We start from the raw sequence: 15750 nt of genomic DNA on the forward strand, positions 1-15750 counted from the left end.
ATTTTTAAAAAGCCTTATATACAACTAAACTATTGTTGTATGTAAAGTAAATATTATAGACTTATAGAAAGAGACCTTCTAAAAATATTAAAATGTATTACTGGCACATGAAATCTTAGAGTGAACAAATGAACACTCGGCACACCAGTTCTGAAAGGTTGCGGACCCCTGTGTTACACCAAAGCATTCACAGCCCTTTTGCACTAGATGTTGTTCTATTTTAATGTCGGTTCAACATGAAGAAAAATTTTACGTTTCGTTTTGAAAATAGTTATTGCAGCTACAGGAATTGAGTAATGTCACAATGAACATCGCACCCAGCAGACACTTGTTGTTACAGCTGCCAGATGAAAGCAAAATTGCAAGACACTGGGCCAGTCTTCGGCAGAAATCAGAAAACAATGACTTATCTGACATCAGTGACATTTAAGCAATAGATCATCAAATTGTTTCAAATTATTTCTCCTAATGTATTCACTGGAAATCTGTTCGACAAAAAGATGAACAGGGAGGGATGTTCTTGGTTGCTGACGAGGGAAAAATATTAGTTTTGATGGAGAAAAGGAAAGTACAGCTTAGTCATGGATGAAGACTTCATTTTTCTGGAGGTAGTGGTGTTACCAGTGGTCTTTCAGACAGGACTTCAAGTGTCCTTTATTGCAGAGAAGACAGAGATTGGTGCACTTGGTTAGTGTGTGATTTGACAGGAATTCAGAAGGGCTGACAGTTCTGCTGGTTATCTGATCCTGCATTCTTTATGCACACAAGGATTCCACTGATGTCAATTGGAGTTTTTGGGTGCGCAAGGAATGCAGACACACAAAGATTCCCCAAAACATTTAACAAGAGGAGTGGAAAAGCATTTCAAATTACACATTTATTACATTATTATTAAACATAGTTCTCTTTTTCTGAATAAAACAAAATAAAAGCTTACATCGGGTTTGGTTTTAGGGAACCTGCCATCAGGAATGTTCTTCAGATATAGGATGTGTCATAAACCAAGCAGCAGCCTTTCCTCACTTCAGACAAGTATTGACAAAAATGTCCTCAACTGCATGTCAATATTTTTGAACACTAGAGCTGGAGAACTGAAATAGCATCATGAGTTAAAGCTGTGTAAACCAGGAGTAACTCCGTGCACGTCAATGGAAATATACCACTGCAAAGCCCATCAGAGTGGAGTCGGGTCTGGTGCACCTCCCACCTTTGCTAAACAAACAAAACCCCAGATTGTCTTAGTACACTGGGCAAAACAGCCTTACCTCAAAAAAAAAAATAAAAACCCCCCAAAAAAGCCAGGCCAGAGCAACAACACAGCCAGGGACAGAAACTCTTCACAAGGCTGGCCCAGATTATAGGAGCCAGGGGCTCTGTCAGCTCAGAAGGAGGGCGAGGCCCTGAGCCAGCAACCTGGGCATGGTAAAAGCAGGAGGTGGCCTCTTGGGCTACAGCCCTTCCCCACCCAACTTCACCCCTCACCCCGGACAGCGCAGTCGCAGGCCAGAGCCGCGCGGAGCAGGCAACCAAATGCCTCCGCCCGAAGCCTCAGGGGCCAGCGGCGCGGCGAGGCTGCCCCAGGGGCTTCGGCAAAGACTGGGCCAAGGCCACCAGCAGCGTCAAACCCGGGCTGCCAGGCAGCCGAACTTTCCCCGCCTGCGCCTTAAATCCTCTAGCCTCCGTCCCCTTCTGCGGGAAGCCGCCGAGCCCAGGCACTGTCGCCCGGCTCTCCTGTGTCCCCTACTTTACCTGCGTGCTCCCAACGCGCTGCTGCGTGGCAGGACCTCGGGGTAGCGGAAAGCCGCTTCGCTCCCCTCGGCCGGAGAATCTGAAACCGCCCCCGTCCCGCGCAGGCCCCCCGGCGCCCCGGGCGGGGAAGCGCAGCCTGTTCTAGAGCATTCTCTGCCCCTCCTCGCGCTCTTTCCCTCTCTTTGTTCTGGTCGGTCAGGTTACTGGGCGCCGCCGCGCAGGCGCACAGGTTGCCTACTTCGCGCAGGCGCACCGCTCATTCCTTAAACCGCCGCCCTCCCGCGCGGAGATGTTGGTGTGAGCGGGTGCTCGGTTCCCAGCGCTGGGGTGCTGAGCCGGGCCCGGGGTCCGCAACGAAACATGCTCCGTGCCCGGCCCGCGTGCGGCGGCGGCGTCCTGCTGAGGCGGCCGGGGCCCGTCGGGCGCCGCGGGTACTGGCGGACCGTGGGGCTGACCGAGAGCATCATCTCGGAGCTGGACACGGACCATCACTTCGTGCACAGGAGCACGATCCCCACCATGCACTTCCAGGACAGCCTGCCCAGGTGCTGCCTCGGGCACGGCGGGGACCCGGACCCTGGACACCCGAAATGGGGGAAGAGGCGGCTGCAGCAGCAGTGAATTCGCGGGCAGGCTCCGGCCGGCCTCTCCTCTCTGATACTGCCCCCCCTCCCCACCCAGCACCCGATAGCCGGCCCTCTCCACACACCTCTTCCCCCGCACCACCATCGTTCTCGCCCAGGGCCCCTGGGGGCCGTGAGCAGGGGAGATCCACCAAGTAGGCTAGCATTACACTCGGGGGGCCACGGCAGAGAGCTGAAACCACGCCGCATGGTGCTGAAGCCCATGGCCTTAAGTCTTGCAGCCTGCTGCTGAAGCCAAAGCTTGAGCAGCGTAGCGTGGGGCCCCAGGCAATTGCCCTGGTTGCTACCGCATCACACTAGGGCTGGCAGAAAACCCGTTATTGTGGTACAAGTGGGCCGTGAAGTTTTTGTAGCATGTTGGTGGGGTCTTAGAAAGAAAAAGGTTGGGAACCCCTGCTTTAGAGAACCAGTGTATGAGCTGGAACTGGCGTGCAGCACAGGCCATCCTAAGGCCCCCTTGCAAACACTTGGCAAGAGCTGCAGTCCTTTGCAGAGGGCAGAACACCCATGATCTGAGACTGCACTGGAGTGCAATCCTGTACCTGTCCTAGAGCAGCAGAAATGTTCATGCTGCACCCCAAGACCTGGAGCCCTTCCTTACGCTGCTTTGGTCATTCAGAATTTGCTTCTTCCCGGCAAGGGCTGTTTGCCAGCTTTACTATCAGTCTCTGTTTGGATCAGCTCCCCAGTGAATGCATTTGCTCCCTACGAAGGTGATGAGAGTCCCTGAGCAGAGACAGAAAACTCTGTGGGATGGCTGTGTAATCTCGTGGGATGGCTGTGTAAAGGAGATTGTCTCCAGCCCTCCCACAACCAGCTTCTGAAGAGCTGAGCAAAGGCAGAGCTAAAGGCCTTAGCATATGCACATTTTCCCCATTGGAAAACAGAAACTTCCATGCTGGATCAGACTGATGGATTGGCTATCTAGTCTAATATTCTGTTGACTGTGGCTAGTACTAAATATTTCAAAAAATGACTCCCCTCCAAAGATAGCTAAGAAATAATCTTCCTATTAGGAATACCCCCCTTCCCAGTTTGATTTAGTGGTTGCCAATGCCCTGATGCTTGAGAGTTTTCATCCATTATTTTTTAAAAGAAAACACCTAATTAATGTATTTGTTTTACTCATCTATATAAATGCAATAGTTTTTCAGTCCTTATTTAGGTGTTGGCCTCTATGGATATGTCTACACTACAGTTAAAAACCCACAGCTAGTGTGTGTCAGCTGACCAGGCGAAGGGGCTGTTTAATTGCGGTGTAGACACTCAAGCTGGAACCCAAGCCCAAACATCTATACTGCAATTAAACAGCCCTTTAGGCCAAGCCCCACAAGCGTGAGTTGGCTGACATGAGCCAGTCATGGATGTTTGATTGCAGTATAGATATATCCTGGGATATATTGTGTAAAATAGTATTTCCTTTTCACTGACATGGTTCTCTTCCAAGGGAAAAATATAAACTTGTCTTGAAAAATAGAATTTGCTGACTAGTGTGGAATGTAATCAAAACTGCCAAGAGACTCTAACATTATGGGACCAGTACTTGCTTGTTCCCCTTTACCCTCCCGCCCCCCCAGTAATGCCCTAGTCATGTCAGAAAGTATAGGCCTCCTTGCTCCCGTGTGATGCTACACGGGATAGAGTTGATGAAAGCTTAGATGCTTACTGTGCATGTTTAAGAGTGATTATTTTCATTTTTTTAATGTTACCGAAGAAACGGTCCCTTAAGTAGGACAAGTTGCATGCCTGCTTTGCAGGTAGTTGTGTTACCACGTTTTAATGATTAATAACCAAAAAGTAAAAAAACCAGGAACGCTACTACAACAGGCTGGCCACTCCTGTAGCTTGCAAGCAGGTAGGGCCAGCTTAAACTTAAGGCATACGCACAGTATGCCCATGCCTAGGGCTTTGGCTCTGATTTATGTGATGGTATTAGAATATCAACTTTAATAAAACAAAAAAAAATGTTTTTAACCCTCATAGTTGTGAAGAAAATCTTGAAAACACAAACTCTATGTAACTACTTGATAGATGCCTATTTAATGCATTCTCTCTTGCTTTTAAGATAGCCTAACTGTGAGATGGAAGAACTGCCCCATTCACCTAAATGGGAGCTAACTGTGAAACATGCTGCTTTAGAGGTGGGCTGAGGGAGGGTCCTGCCAACACTATCCCAACAAAAGAATCAGTGTGTGGAGGCCTTTATTGATACCACCTCATCATGAGTCTGCTATGATGCTGTCAGTAGGGGACTTTGGACAGAGAATTGGTTATAGGCACAGCCAGCGTCCTCCAGGACAAACCCCAGCCTCCCAGAAGGGACAATGTTGTGATCCAGGGAAGTGGGAGTCCCAACCTGCCCACCAGTCCACCTACAAGTCTCATGTGACCCCTTCCACTACCCCATATCCCCTAAAGTGAGGAATAAGGCCATGGTGTAGGTGACATTGCCACAGTGCTGGGTCTGGGTCAAGGGGATCCCCATGCAGGGGTATGGCTAGAGTTCTGGACTACTTTAATCTGGTCCTGCAGGATTAGCAGCATCCTTGACCTGTTTTGATCCTCTGGTTACAGTCTTTGGGCACACTGACCTAACACACAACATCTGTAGAGTGAAATGCCACTGAGCAACATTGCATGTGGTATTTGTAGAAACCCTCTCTGTGGCCTCCGCACAAACCACAATAGAACTTGCTCAATAGTGTACAAAGTTTCAAGTTCTCATTATTGCAAAATGTAATTGCCTATACAGAAGCACAAGTCATGAAATGAAGTAAAAATACAGTGTAGATACTGGAGATTGTACCCAGATAAGTAAACTATGCAGTGGTTAACAAAATGAAATTAGTACTGGGTAACAGTTCATAAGAGGGGATATTCTCTTCAGGAAAAAGAGACTTTTGGTTTAAAATGTAATTCTTGATTTTTTATAAAAATGCATTTGTTCAGGGCTGCAGTTATAATTTATTATTGTTTGTATTACTGTAGAATCTAGGAGCCCTAGTCATGGACTAGGACACCCATCATGCGAGGTGCAGTACAAACAGAAGAATAACATACTAAATTAATAATCGGTGATCTCAGCACAAATCTCAAATACTTTCTGTAGTCACAGAATTAGTTGGGATTATAGCCTCATCATTTAAAAAAATATGTATATAATACATAAATCCACTCTCCTTTCAGTTTCTGTCTCCACTCTTTTATTTCTCTTTTCCCAACTCCCACTATTTCCCCGAGTCCCCCAGGTTTGCTGTCAGTACAGTATTCACCTCCCATTCAAGAAACTTTCATTAGTCACATAGCATCTTTCATGGGTGCATCACCATACATTTTTTTCATGGATTTTAATGTTCTCGTTGCTTTCCCCATATTAGTAATAAATGTATTTTTAACTTATTTAGTAGTTTTGTGTTAAAATTCTGCACTTCTAGATTACCTGTTCCAAAACTGGAGGATACTGTGAAGAGATATTTGGCTGCTCAGAAACCTCTATTGGATGATGATCAGTACAGGTACGAAAAATGACACGGAGTAGGAGGTATTTAAATGAAGACCAGATTGTAATTGGGCTATTAGAATTCACACTCATCTTAAAACTTGGCATACAAGTTCCAAGCACAGCATTACTGTTATTTTCACAATATTTCATCAACATGTTTGCTGCCTTTTTTCATTGAAGTTTGCTACTATACTGAAAAGTCACTTTAAAAAAAAGGGGGGGGACGGGGTTGTGGTTCCATATTTATTGGCTCTCAGTGACTCCAGATTAGATTTGCTCAATTTTCAATAAAAAGATATTTTTTAATACTAGCCCTAAAAATTCTTACTAAATCTTAAAGCGAGTTGTTTTTTTTGTGGCTCATGACCATTAATAAGGTTCCATTTATCTATTTTGCCATCAGTCCTTTGAAGTGGAACAAGTGCAACTGAGGATAAAGTTTGGCTTGACAATTGGACCTTGCGTTCTTAAATGTCTGTAGGATTGGAGCCTTATCTTGGAACCCTACATATCTTGAAGGAAGAGTTAATCTATTTTTAACCTACAGGAGGTCATGTCCCCTTGCTTTATTGAAATTATTCTACAAGTAGGTCATGCAAGGACCACATTTCTTGTGCTGTGACTTGTGAATCAAGTAGGTAGAGACATCTCTTTATTACTGATGAAATTTGTGCCCTTGGGATAATTAGACCCATCCTACTGTATCTCGTATCTACTCTTCTGCTTTTGAACAAAGGTAGGCCCCCATCCTGCAAGTCATGCAGTGCAGGTAGAGGTTGAAGTCAAGAACAGCTTGCAGGATTAGCGTTTTCTGATGACATTACTGAATCAATTCATTCCACATACAAAGCCAAGAACACAAAATATGCCAGAATCCTGAAGAGAAAATTAGGTAACTCTTCCTATCACTTGATTTAGTTCAGGAAGAAGCAAGAGCTTACGTATGTTATAAGGCAGCAACTTTTTATTTTTTATATCCTAATTCAACTATAAAATACATTAGCAGAAGCTCCTTTCCAAAATACAACTTAATCAAAAGTCAAAATACTCAAAATTTCTCCAGCAAGTACTAGGTACTTTGTCAAGTCATTAGTGGACAGAGGAACAGTTCTCATTTTTCTGTGTGAATTCTTGCACACATGCGTAGCCACATTGACTTGAGTAGCGCTCTGTGGGAACCTGGAGGTCTGCTTATATGAATTAGTTGCAGAATTGGGAGTATGGTTACCTAATTGGATCAACTAATTGAAGATGTGGTTCATGGACCAGTGGAATTAGGTGCCCTAATCTGTACTTTAAAAAGGGACAATGTTTTCAGTGGCACTCACCATGTCCAGGTCCTGGCACCAGTCTGAGGGCTCTGCATTTTAATTGAATTTTAAATGAAGCTTCTTAAACATTTAAAAAACCTTATTTACTTTACATACAAGAGTTTAGTTATATATTATAGACTTATAGAAATAGACCACCTAAAAATGTTAAAATATATGACTGGCACACAAAACCTTAAATCAGAGTGAATAAATGAAGACTCAGCACACCACTTCTGATAGGTTGCCAACCCCTGAAATAAAGCAATAATTACTTGTACTGTGGCAGCACCTCAGGGCCCCAAACAAAAATCTGGACCACATTGCTAAGTACAGTTCAAACCCATACAAAAAGACAGTTCCTGTCCTAAAGAGTTTACAATCTCATTACATAATGAGCTACGCCATAAAGTTGTACTAAACTTTGTTACTACACAAAAAGGAATAGCATTTTAATGAAATACTATAATTAAAAGTTACTCTTAAAGAACCTATATTATAATAATAACTGTTTTCAATACTATAGAAATACTGAAAGAATTGCCAGGGAGTTTGAAAAAGGAGTGGGCAGGAAGTTACACCGAGATCTTGTTGAATTCGATAAAAAGAATAAGCATACAAGTTATATATCAGGTTTGTTTTCTATTTTATCATTATTTTAAAAGTTCTAATTCAGTTGTCTATTGGAATCATTAACCTCTTTTGAAACTTACTATTAAAGTACTTGGGTTACTTTTTCTGCTGGATCTGCATGGCAATTGCTGTGCATTTCCATTGAAATCAACTAATGTCAAGTCTGAGGGCTTGTCTACATCAGAAAGTTGCAGCGCTGGTGAGGGAGTTACAGCGCTGCAACTTAGGAGGTGTACACATCTGCAGGGCACCACCAGCGCTGCAACTCCCTGTTTGCAGCGCTGGCCGTACTCCCGTTTTGTCTCGGGTGTAGAGGATCCAGCGCTGGTGATCCAGCGCTGGTAATCAAGTATAGACACTTACCAGCGCTTTTCTTGACCTCCGTGGAATAAGCAGGTATCCCAGCATACCTGAGGAAGCCTCTGGTAATCAAACTGGTCTCCTTCCCCAGCTTGCTCTCGCGTTCCCCGAACCCCGAGCAAGCAGGTCTCCTTCCCTGAGGTTTGCTGGGTGGTTCCGGGAACGCGAGAGCAAACCGCGGCGAAGCTGGTCTCCTTTCCCGGTTTGCTCTCGCGTTCCCCGAACAAGCAGGTCTCCTTCCCTGCGGTTTGCAGAGTGGTTCAGGGAACGCGAGAGCAAACCGCGGCGAAGCTGGTCTCCTTTCCCGGTTTGCTCTCTCGTTCCCCGAACCCCCGAGCAAGCAGGTCTCCTTCCCTGCGGTTTGCAGGGGGGTTCGGGGAACGCGAGAGCAAACCGCGGCGAAGCTGGTCTCCTTTCCCGGTTTGCTCTCTCGTTCCCCAAACCCCCGAGCAAGCAGGTCTCCTTCCCTGCGGTTTGCAGGGGGGTTCGGGGAACGCGAGAGCAAACCGCGGCGAAGCTGGTCTCCTTTCCCGGTTTGCTCTCGCGTTCCCCGAACCCCCCTTGAAGCCGCCCAACAGCGCTGCAGTGTGGCCACATCTAACACCACTTGCAGCGCTGGTTGCTGTAAGTGTGGCCACTCTGCAGCGCTGGCCCTATACAGCTGTACTAATACAGCTGTAACAACCAGCGCTGCAAAATTTTAGATGTAGACATGGCCTGAGTCTTACGGACTATTCCTTCTGACTCGGTTTTGATTTGGCCTTACTAACAAAACCTCAACTTGTCTTCTTAATTTAAAATATTTTAGTTTGAATTTGGTATTTCCTAGCTCTTGCCTTCATTTCCTAATGGTAGGCATTTGCTCTCCCAGATCCTGAGAAAAGGGACAACAAGAAGTCCCCACAGAATCACTCTCTCAGTTCCTTTTAATCAGACAACTGGTTTCTGACCCTTTTCCCTAAATTAGTTACTCAGAGGGGATGCAAAGGGAGACCTAGATAAGAGTCCAAATCATTAAGATGCTCTGCCATATGAACATTTAGGAGTAAAATATTGAATATTATATAGAGGTAAACTGTAAAGCATAAATATACTATTTTGTTTTTATTCTTTTACTGCCTCTTTACAATGTGTAAAGACTACTTCAGACTTTTTCCCAAATAATAGGTTTGTTTAGGATATTTTTGCTTCTTGTTTACTTTTGAAATGTCAGGGATATTATGTCTTCACTCCCTTCTCTTTGGCAGAGAGTCCTTAACTTTATAATCCATTTCGACTTCTCAAATGGTGGTAGAGAGAAATGCAATTTGGGTTAAAGTCTTGTGTGACATTACTATTTGGGTCCTCTGAAGGTATAGCCAAGATCTTCCAACAAAGAGTGGGAAATAAGGATATGAAATTTCAAATATAAAAAGCAAGCAGAATGAAATAGTTATTTTGAGGAATGGACAGGGAGGGAATTGAAACTATTTTCAGGCATTATAAAGAAGCAGTGAAAAGCAAAACCAAATGTTTATATTTCTTTTTTTGCAGTGTTTTGTGCTTATATAGTTGCTTTCACATGAGGCTCCACGAGTATTTTATAAATATTAATACATTAAACTTCAAAACACTCATATGAAGTAGATAACTGTTATATTCATTTTACTGATGGGTAAACCCGAAGCACTAACAAATTTACTAACATGCCCTATGTCAAAAAAACAAATCAGTGGTATTGCTGGGAGGGGAACAAAATATTTGGGTCTTTACTCCTACTCTACTTTCAAAACTGCTATTCAGTATAGTTTGTGTGAGAAATGAGCTATACAGCTTGTGATTACCTATCATAGATATTTCTTAGACACCTGTTACTTTGCTATTGAAGAGCCAACTGATTGCGAGTTTTATGCCTCAGGCCAAATTAAATCTGGATTTAATGCTTTTGACTTCAGTGGAGCTATCCAGTGTATGAATTTACCCCTTAATTCCTATGCACTGCAATGAAAGCGTGTCCTTTTCAGATCTGAAGTGGAAATTGAAAATAGAAAAGATAAATCAGTTATGTATCTATAGTTTGAGTGCTTTATACTCTTTTTAGATTATGTTCATAAATGTCTGTGTACTCATTTGAAACAAATAATTCATTAAAATAATGAGATGCTGTATACAAATGGTGTGTCTATAAAAATAGGTTTGTACATCAAAATGGTAAAATATATTTTATTAACTTAATTCTCAATTTTTGTGTGTGTGTGTGTGTGTGTTTTGTTTTTTGTAGATCCCTGGTTTGATATGTATCTCTGTGCGAGAGATCCTGTTGTTCTAAACTTCAACCCTTTTATTTCTTTAAATCCTGATCCAAAAGAAGCATACAACAGCCAGGTAGTGAGGGCAACAAATCTGGTAGTATCATCAATAAAATTTCTTAACTCTCTAAATAATGAGCTTTTACGGCCAGATATCTATTATGTCAATCCAAAATGGAGCCAGAGTAGGCTCTTCAAAAAGTTTATTCGCCTTCTTCCAACCTCTGTGTCTTGGTATGGAGCTTATATGGTAAACGCATATCCCTTAGATATGTCACAATATAAGCGTCTCTTCAACAGTTCCAGAATTCCTAAATTAAACAAAGATGAACTTTTTACTAATGAATTGGGAAGACATTTGTTGGTGATGAGAAATGGACATTTTTATGTTTTCGATGTTTTGGATCCTGATGGTAATATTCTGCATCCATCTGAAATCCAGGCTCAGTTAATTTATATTTTACAAGATGCAGATCGCTTGCCTGAGTTTTCCCTTTGTTATCTCACCACAGAAGACAGAAATACTTGGGCAGCAGTAAGACAACAGCTTCTCGAAGCAGGCAATGAAGACAACTTACGAAAAATTGATAGTGCAGTTTTTTGCCTATGCTTAGACAATATTTCCCCAAAGGATGATACTGAGCTTTCACATTGTATGCTTCATGGACGTGGTTTTAATCGTTGGTTTGACAAATCCTTTAGTCTGATTATCACTAGTGATGGCACTGCAGGGGTAAATTTTGAGCATTCTTGGGGAGATGGAGTTGCAGTACTTCGTTTTGTTAATGAAGTATATAGAAACAGTACAAGGCACCCAGCTATTGTACCCCATTCTAGTCCTGCTGCATTAAGTGCTACCAAGTGTGAGAGACTGGAGTTTAAATTGAATGATTCAATCCAATCTGCTATAAATGCTGCACGTATGAAATTTGAAGAAACAAATGAGAAAATATCTGTGAAGATGTTTGAATTCAGAAAGTTTGGGAAAGAATTTTTAGTGAAACAAAAGCTGAGTCCAGATGCTGTTTTTCAACTTGCATGTCAGATAACTGCTTATCGACAGTTTGGAAAAATTATTTCTTCTTATGAAGCATGTAGCACTGCTGCTTTTAAACATGGCCGCACGGAAACTATTCGACCCACGTCTATAGTAACAAAACAATGTTCACATGCATTTGTTGACGAACGAAGCAAACACAGTGTAGCAGAACTGAGAAATATGATTGATGAATGTTCAAAATATCACAGACGGTTGCAACTGGAAGCTGCATTAGGTTAGTTCCATGCCAATGTGGTCTTTCAAATTTTAGTAATATTTTTTCTAGGTGTTGTGATACCTGAAGTTGTTTTTAGAAAGATATGTTAAGATCCCAATTCCTGTTGTTATATATCCATTTTAAACCTTCAAAGGATTTTTTTAAAATGACCTTCTGCCCTTTTCACTTTCTTATCATTTATTTATAAAGATTGTCTGAAACAATGGCATTGTTTAAACATGGATTTTGCTTGTTTTTTTTTAGCTTAGAAATATCAGCAGTGTCAACTCTGATTTGCTGGAGAACTTATTGAGGGTCCTGGGTGACATATATTTTTAGATCTTGCATCTTAATTGAAGCAATTAGAGTTGTTGAATCATTAACAGAAGCACTTCTTTTGTCAAAACTGCTTATTAGGCATTGAATTTAAATAAGTGTTAACAAAAACAAAGAGTTTGAAAGATTGACTAAAAGTCTCTTCAGATACCCATAAGTCAATCCCTTTTCTCTTATGACAATTTAATTGCCACCAAATCTTCCAGGGTTAGATAATACCTTATACTTGAATTTGTAAAGTATAAGGTATTATTCCCCCCTCCTCCCCGGCCATCTTTTCAGGCCTTATGTATACTTTATAATGAAGTCAAGAACTGGTATCACTCCAATTTTTTCCCCATGTCTGCCTTGTAGGCCAGCTTTAAGAATTCCTGTTTCGTATTCCATCCACTCAGAGATTAGAATTATAGTCAGTTCTATTATGCTCTCATACAATACAGTGAAGTGGGGTAACAAGGGAAAGGCAAAAATAAGGGAAGGGGAGGGCTAGGGGAAGTACATAATAGAAGGGAAGGAGGAACAAAGCTGGAAAAAACTTTTTTATGATGAAAATTCCTAAGTGGAAACAAAATATTGGTGTAATAAAAGCTGAGGTGCATTGAGCTGATTCATCTCTATTTGGATATGAAAAGTATATTGAGTAAATCAGTACATGTTTACTCATTTTTAAGTTGCAAGCTGACTAGGGCATGGACCTTTCACATGTATATGTTTGTAAAGCATCATAGCTCTGTATAATGAGTAATACAGCTGGATGTATGTTGCACATCATTTTGTTCACTTTAAGTATGAAGTAAATACAGCCTTTGAGCATGTACAATGTCCAGTAACCAAGAGAAGGCAATATGGGGAGTGTCTGAATATTTACTTAGGTTTCAAGTAAAATAATAGAATTATGTGTTTATATATAATGCCTTTCAAACTCCAGAGTATCTTAAATCTTTAAATAGTAATTAATTGAATACTAGTGGTGATGTGACAAAATAGGCAATTGGAGCAGCACTTAATCCTTAGAATTCTTTATTTTGATTTTAGGGTTTTAAGTGGAGTAAGTTTACCTGATGTCCTTTCCCTGATCACTCTCAGTAGGAGCCTCACTTCTGTTTCTGTTCTTCCTTCTCTTTTCTTAGGTCTTGTCTATGCTGGGAAATTGACTGGAATAGCTGTTGCAGAATAAATTTATTTTAAATTATTTTATTCCAGAATAATTATCCGACTGTGCTTCCAAAGTGGAGTAATTGATCCAGTATAATGTAACTTTTATTCTGAAATAGTGCGCACATGGGGCATAGCCTTTATTCTCCCTGTACTCCCTACTGACTCCAACTGTGAGTTCCAGAAGAATACCAAATTAAGTGCATAAAAGGCTGGCCTGGAAATTCCACAGTTTGTTTTAATCTGTTGGTTTTGGGAAAGAGTCGTATTAAAGAGTTTCATTTTTGGGGGTGGAAGGGAAGGTGAGGTAATAAGGGAATTGCTTAATTATTAAGAGAAATTTATGCTTACATTATGAGTCCTATGAAGTGCCAAAATTTTCAAAAATGGGTGGCTAAAGTTGCGCTCTTAATTTCCTACTTAGATGCCTAAATAATTGGCCTACATACAAGCAGAAAATATAAGATTGTCAATTTTTAATGTAAGACAATGCCTCTTTTATTATTATAGCTACAGGATGAACAGTAAATATCTAATTGATTAAAATGTTGGAGCATACCAACATTATTCTTAGCTACAGGAAAGTTTTGTAATATTGCACTTTAATAAATAACCTGCATGTTTTCTGTATTCTTAACACACTTTGCACCTTTTTGTTTTATTTAGGTAAAGGATTTGATCGCCATTTGTTTGCATTAAAACATCTTTCAGTGTCCAGAGGTGATCCTATTCCTGAACTATTTCTTGACTCAGCCTACCAAAAACTAAACCATATTATCCTTTCAACTAGTACGCTACACAGTCCTGCAATTCATCTTGGTGGATTTGGGCCAGTGGTGCCAGATGGTTTTGGAATTGGATATAATGTATTTGATACGTGGGTAGGATGTAACACAACTGGCTATTTAAGTAGAGAACTACGAGAATTTCTTAGATGCCTTGAGTATAGTTTAAATGATATTTTAGATGTTTTAGAAGGAAGACCTCTTGTGTAATATAAGTGATCGTCAATATTAGCAATTATTTTAAAACTAATTTCTGACCATAAAAATAACGGTGCAAAATCAGCAGCAGAAATCTAATAATGAGAATAAGCTATTGGGAAATATGCTTTCTACGTCTGTAGAAAGTAACTACAAAAGAAAGGGAAACTCTGAAACCTTTATTAGTGGACTGACAAGATAATGTTAAAATGTTACTCTGTTTTTGTCCCTTTTTTAAAATTATTATTAGTTTTCAACATCTATTCAGGCCTTCAAGAATGTTTTTTCCATATATTTTCCAAACTCTTCCTATTTTAATGAATCCCTTAATTTTATACTTGTTTATTCTTTTTTATACTCTGCTTATTATTTATTTTTCGGAGAGGGATTGTTTGTTTTTTTTATTTGCTTTGTATTTTATACTGTGTTATGTCTTCGTGGCTGTGCTTGTTCAAACATGATTATAAAATACAAGTTTAACATTTTAACTACAGGAGACAAATTTTCATAACTGTGCTGCAATTATAGTGGAAGCCAAACTTTTTCTTAGTTTTAATGTACATGAATATGGAATTGATGTTTCTGTTATAAATCCTTATTTGCTTTGTGGTGTAATTGAATATTTCTTTTCACTAGTAACTAGATGTACCAATTAAACTGGGTAATCAAATTACAGACAAAAGTGGAACACACCTGGTATCTGCCCAACTATGATTAACTCCTGCTTGCTTTATTCAGTCATGCACACTGCCCTCCAGAATCTGGAATGGAACCCAAGAGTTTTGATTCTCACCATTCCTTTGTTGCCAGGAAATGTCTCTGAAACATACTGGCAGAGTACGTGTCATCCTCTGCTTGGGCTGGTCCTCATCGAGGATGACGAATTACTGCATGTGTCAGTTAATCAGTTCAAGTGGCAGAGGTACATGAACTGGATCTAAAGGCTTCAACCCTGCTGAAGAACCATATGGGGTGTCAATATGCCATATGATACAATTACTTTTTTTTTCAGTTTGCTTTAAAAAAAAATCCTAGGAAATTACGCAAAAAAACTAGATCAAAAGAATGACTTCAACCTTCACCAGCACTCAGAAGTTAGGAAATGCCAGTATTAAAGTTGTGTGTGCTATCCTAATTCAGTCTTCTTGTACTGGGGTGACCATACCAGGTCAGGACAGTCCCTTTTTTAAGCCCTGTCCTGGCTGTCCTGACTTTTTTGGCAAAAGTGGGCATTTGTCCTTTTTTTATTTTTTTTTGCTAACTTGATCAAAGTGGAGTGTGGAAGATCATGGGGGCGAGGGAGAGAGCAGAAATGCCAGTCCTGCATAGGAGGGTAGGCAGGGCTTGAGTGAGCAGCGATGCCAGCCCCATGCGCAGGGGAGTGGCAGGGCTCAGGCAAGCAAGTTGGCCAACCCCTGGTGGCGGGGACAGGGAGAGAGGACTGAGGCTATCCCAACACTGTATCCCATTTTCCCTTTAGGAAATGTGGGCACCCTACCTTGTGCATATGCCTTATGATAGTCTTTAATTACAT

At 41.3% G+C, this 15750-nt stretch overlaps 2 protein-coding genes across 10 annotated transcripts in view; one reads left to right on the forward strand and one right to left on the reverse strand.

Annotated features, from left to right (window-relative positions):
* The window catches only part of RHOBTB3 (Rho related BTB domain containing 3), a 66745-nt gene extending 64906 nt beyond the window's left edge, over positions 1-1839 (reverse strand). For 5 of the 7 annotated variants that reach the window (XM_030566897.1, XM_030566896.1, XM_030566892.1 and 2 more), the window contains exons 1-2: positions 1750-1839; positions 938-1212 (exon numbers count right to left, since the gene is read on the reverse strand). In XM_030566897.1, coding sequence (XP_030422757.1) covers positions 938-966 — 29 coding nt within the window. In that variant the 5' untranslated portion in view covers positions 967-1212; positions 1750-1839. The remainder of the gene's footprint in view (positions 1-937; positions 1213-1749) is intronic. The other 2 variants (XM_030566894.1, XM_030566895.1) reach the window with 2 other exon arrangements.
* Positions 1840-2103: 264 nt separating this feature from the next.
* Positions 2104-14819, forward strand: LOC115653904 (carnitine O-palmitoyltransferase 2, mitochondrial-like). Of its 3 annotated transcripts, XM_030567666.1 has the most exons (5): positions 2104-2294; positions 5828-5908; positions 7732-7838; positions 10459-11760; positions 13900-14819. In XM_030567666.1, the coding sequence occupies exons 1-5, from the start codon at positions 2110-2112 to the stop codon at positions 14226-14228; spliced, it is 2004 nt and encodes a 667-aa protein (XP_030423526.1). In that variant the 5' UTR covers positions 2104-2109; the 3' UTR covers positions 14229-14819. The 3 variants fall into 3 exon arrangements, with proteins under 3 accessions (XP_030423526.1, XP_030423527.1, XP_030423528.1); XM_030567667.1 differs by lacking the exon at positions 7732-7838 and having other exon boundaries at positions 2206-2294; XM_030567668.1 differs by lacking the exons at positions 2104-2294; positions 7732-7838 and having other exon boundaries at positions 5817-5908.
* The last annotated feature ends 931 nt before the right edge of the window (positions 14820-15750 follow it).

The sequence above is a fragment of the Gopherus evgoodei genome, chromosome 6, assembly GCF_007399415.2.
Source record: "Gopherus evgoodei ecotype Sinaloan lineage chromosome 6, rGopEvg1_v1.p, whole genome shotgun sequence".
NCBI classification, from domain to species: Eukaryota; Metazoa; Chordata; order Testudines; family Testudinidae; genus Gopherus; species Gopherus evgoodei.

Excerpts from the sequence above, each read along its gene's own strand:
- LOC115653904 (XM_030567666.1), top strand. The coding sequence starts at position 2,110 with ATGCTCCGTGCCCGGCCCGCGTGCGGCGGCGGCGTCCTGCTGAGGCGG. Across the intron at positions 5,909-7,731 it reads TTGGATGATGATCAGTACAG|AAATACTGAAAGAATTGCCA; the intron begins GTACGAAAAATG and ends TCAATACTATAG. Across the intron at positions 7,839-10,458 it reads GCATACAAGTTATATATCAG|ATCCCTGGTTTGATATGTAT; the intron begins GTTTGTTTTCTA and ends TGTTTTTTGTAG.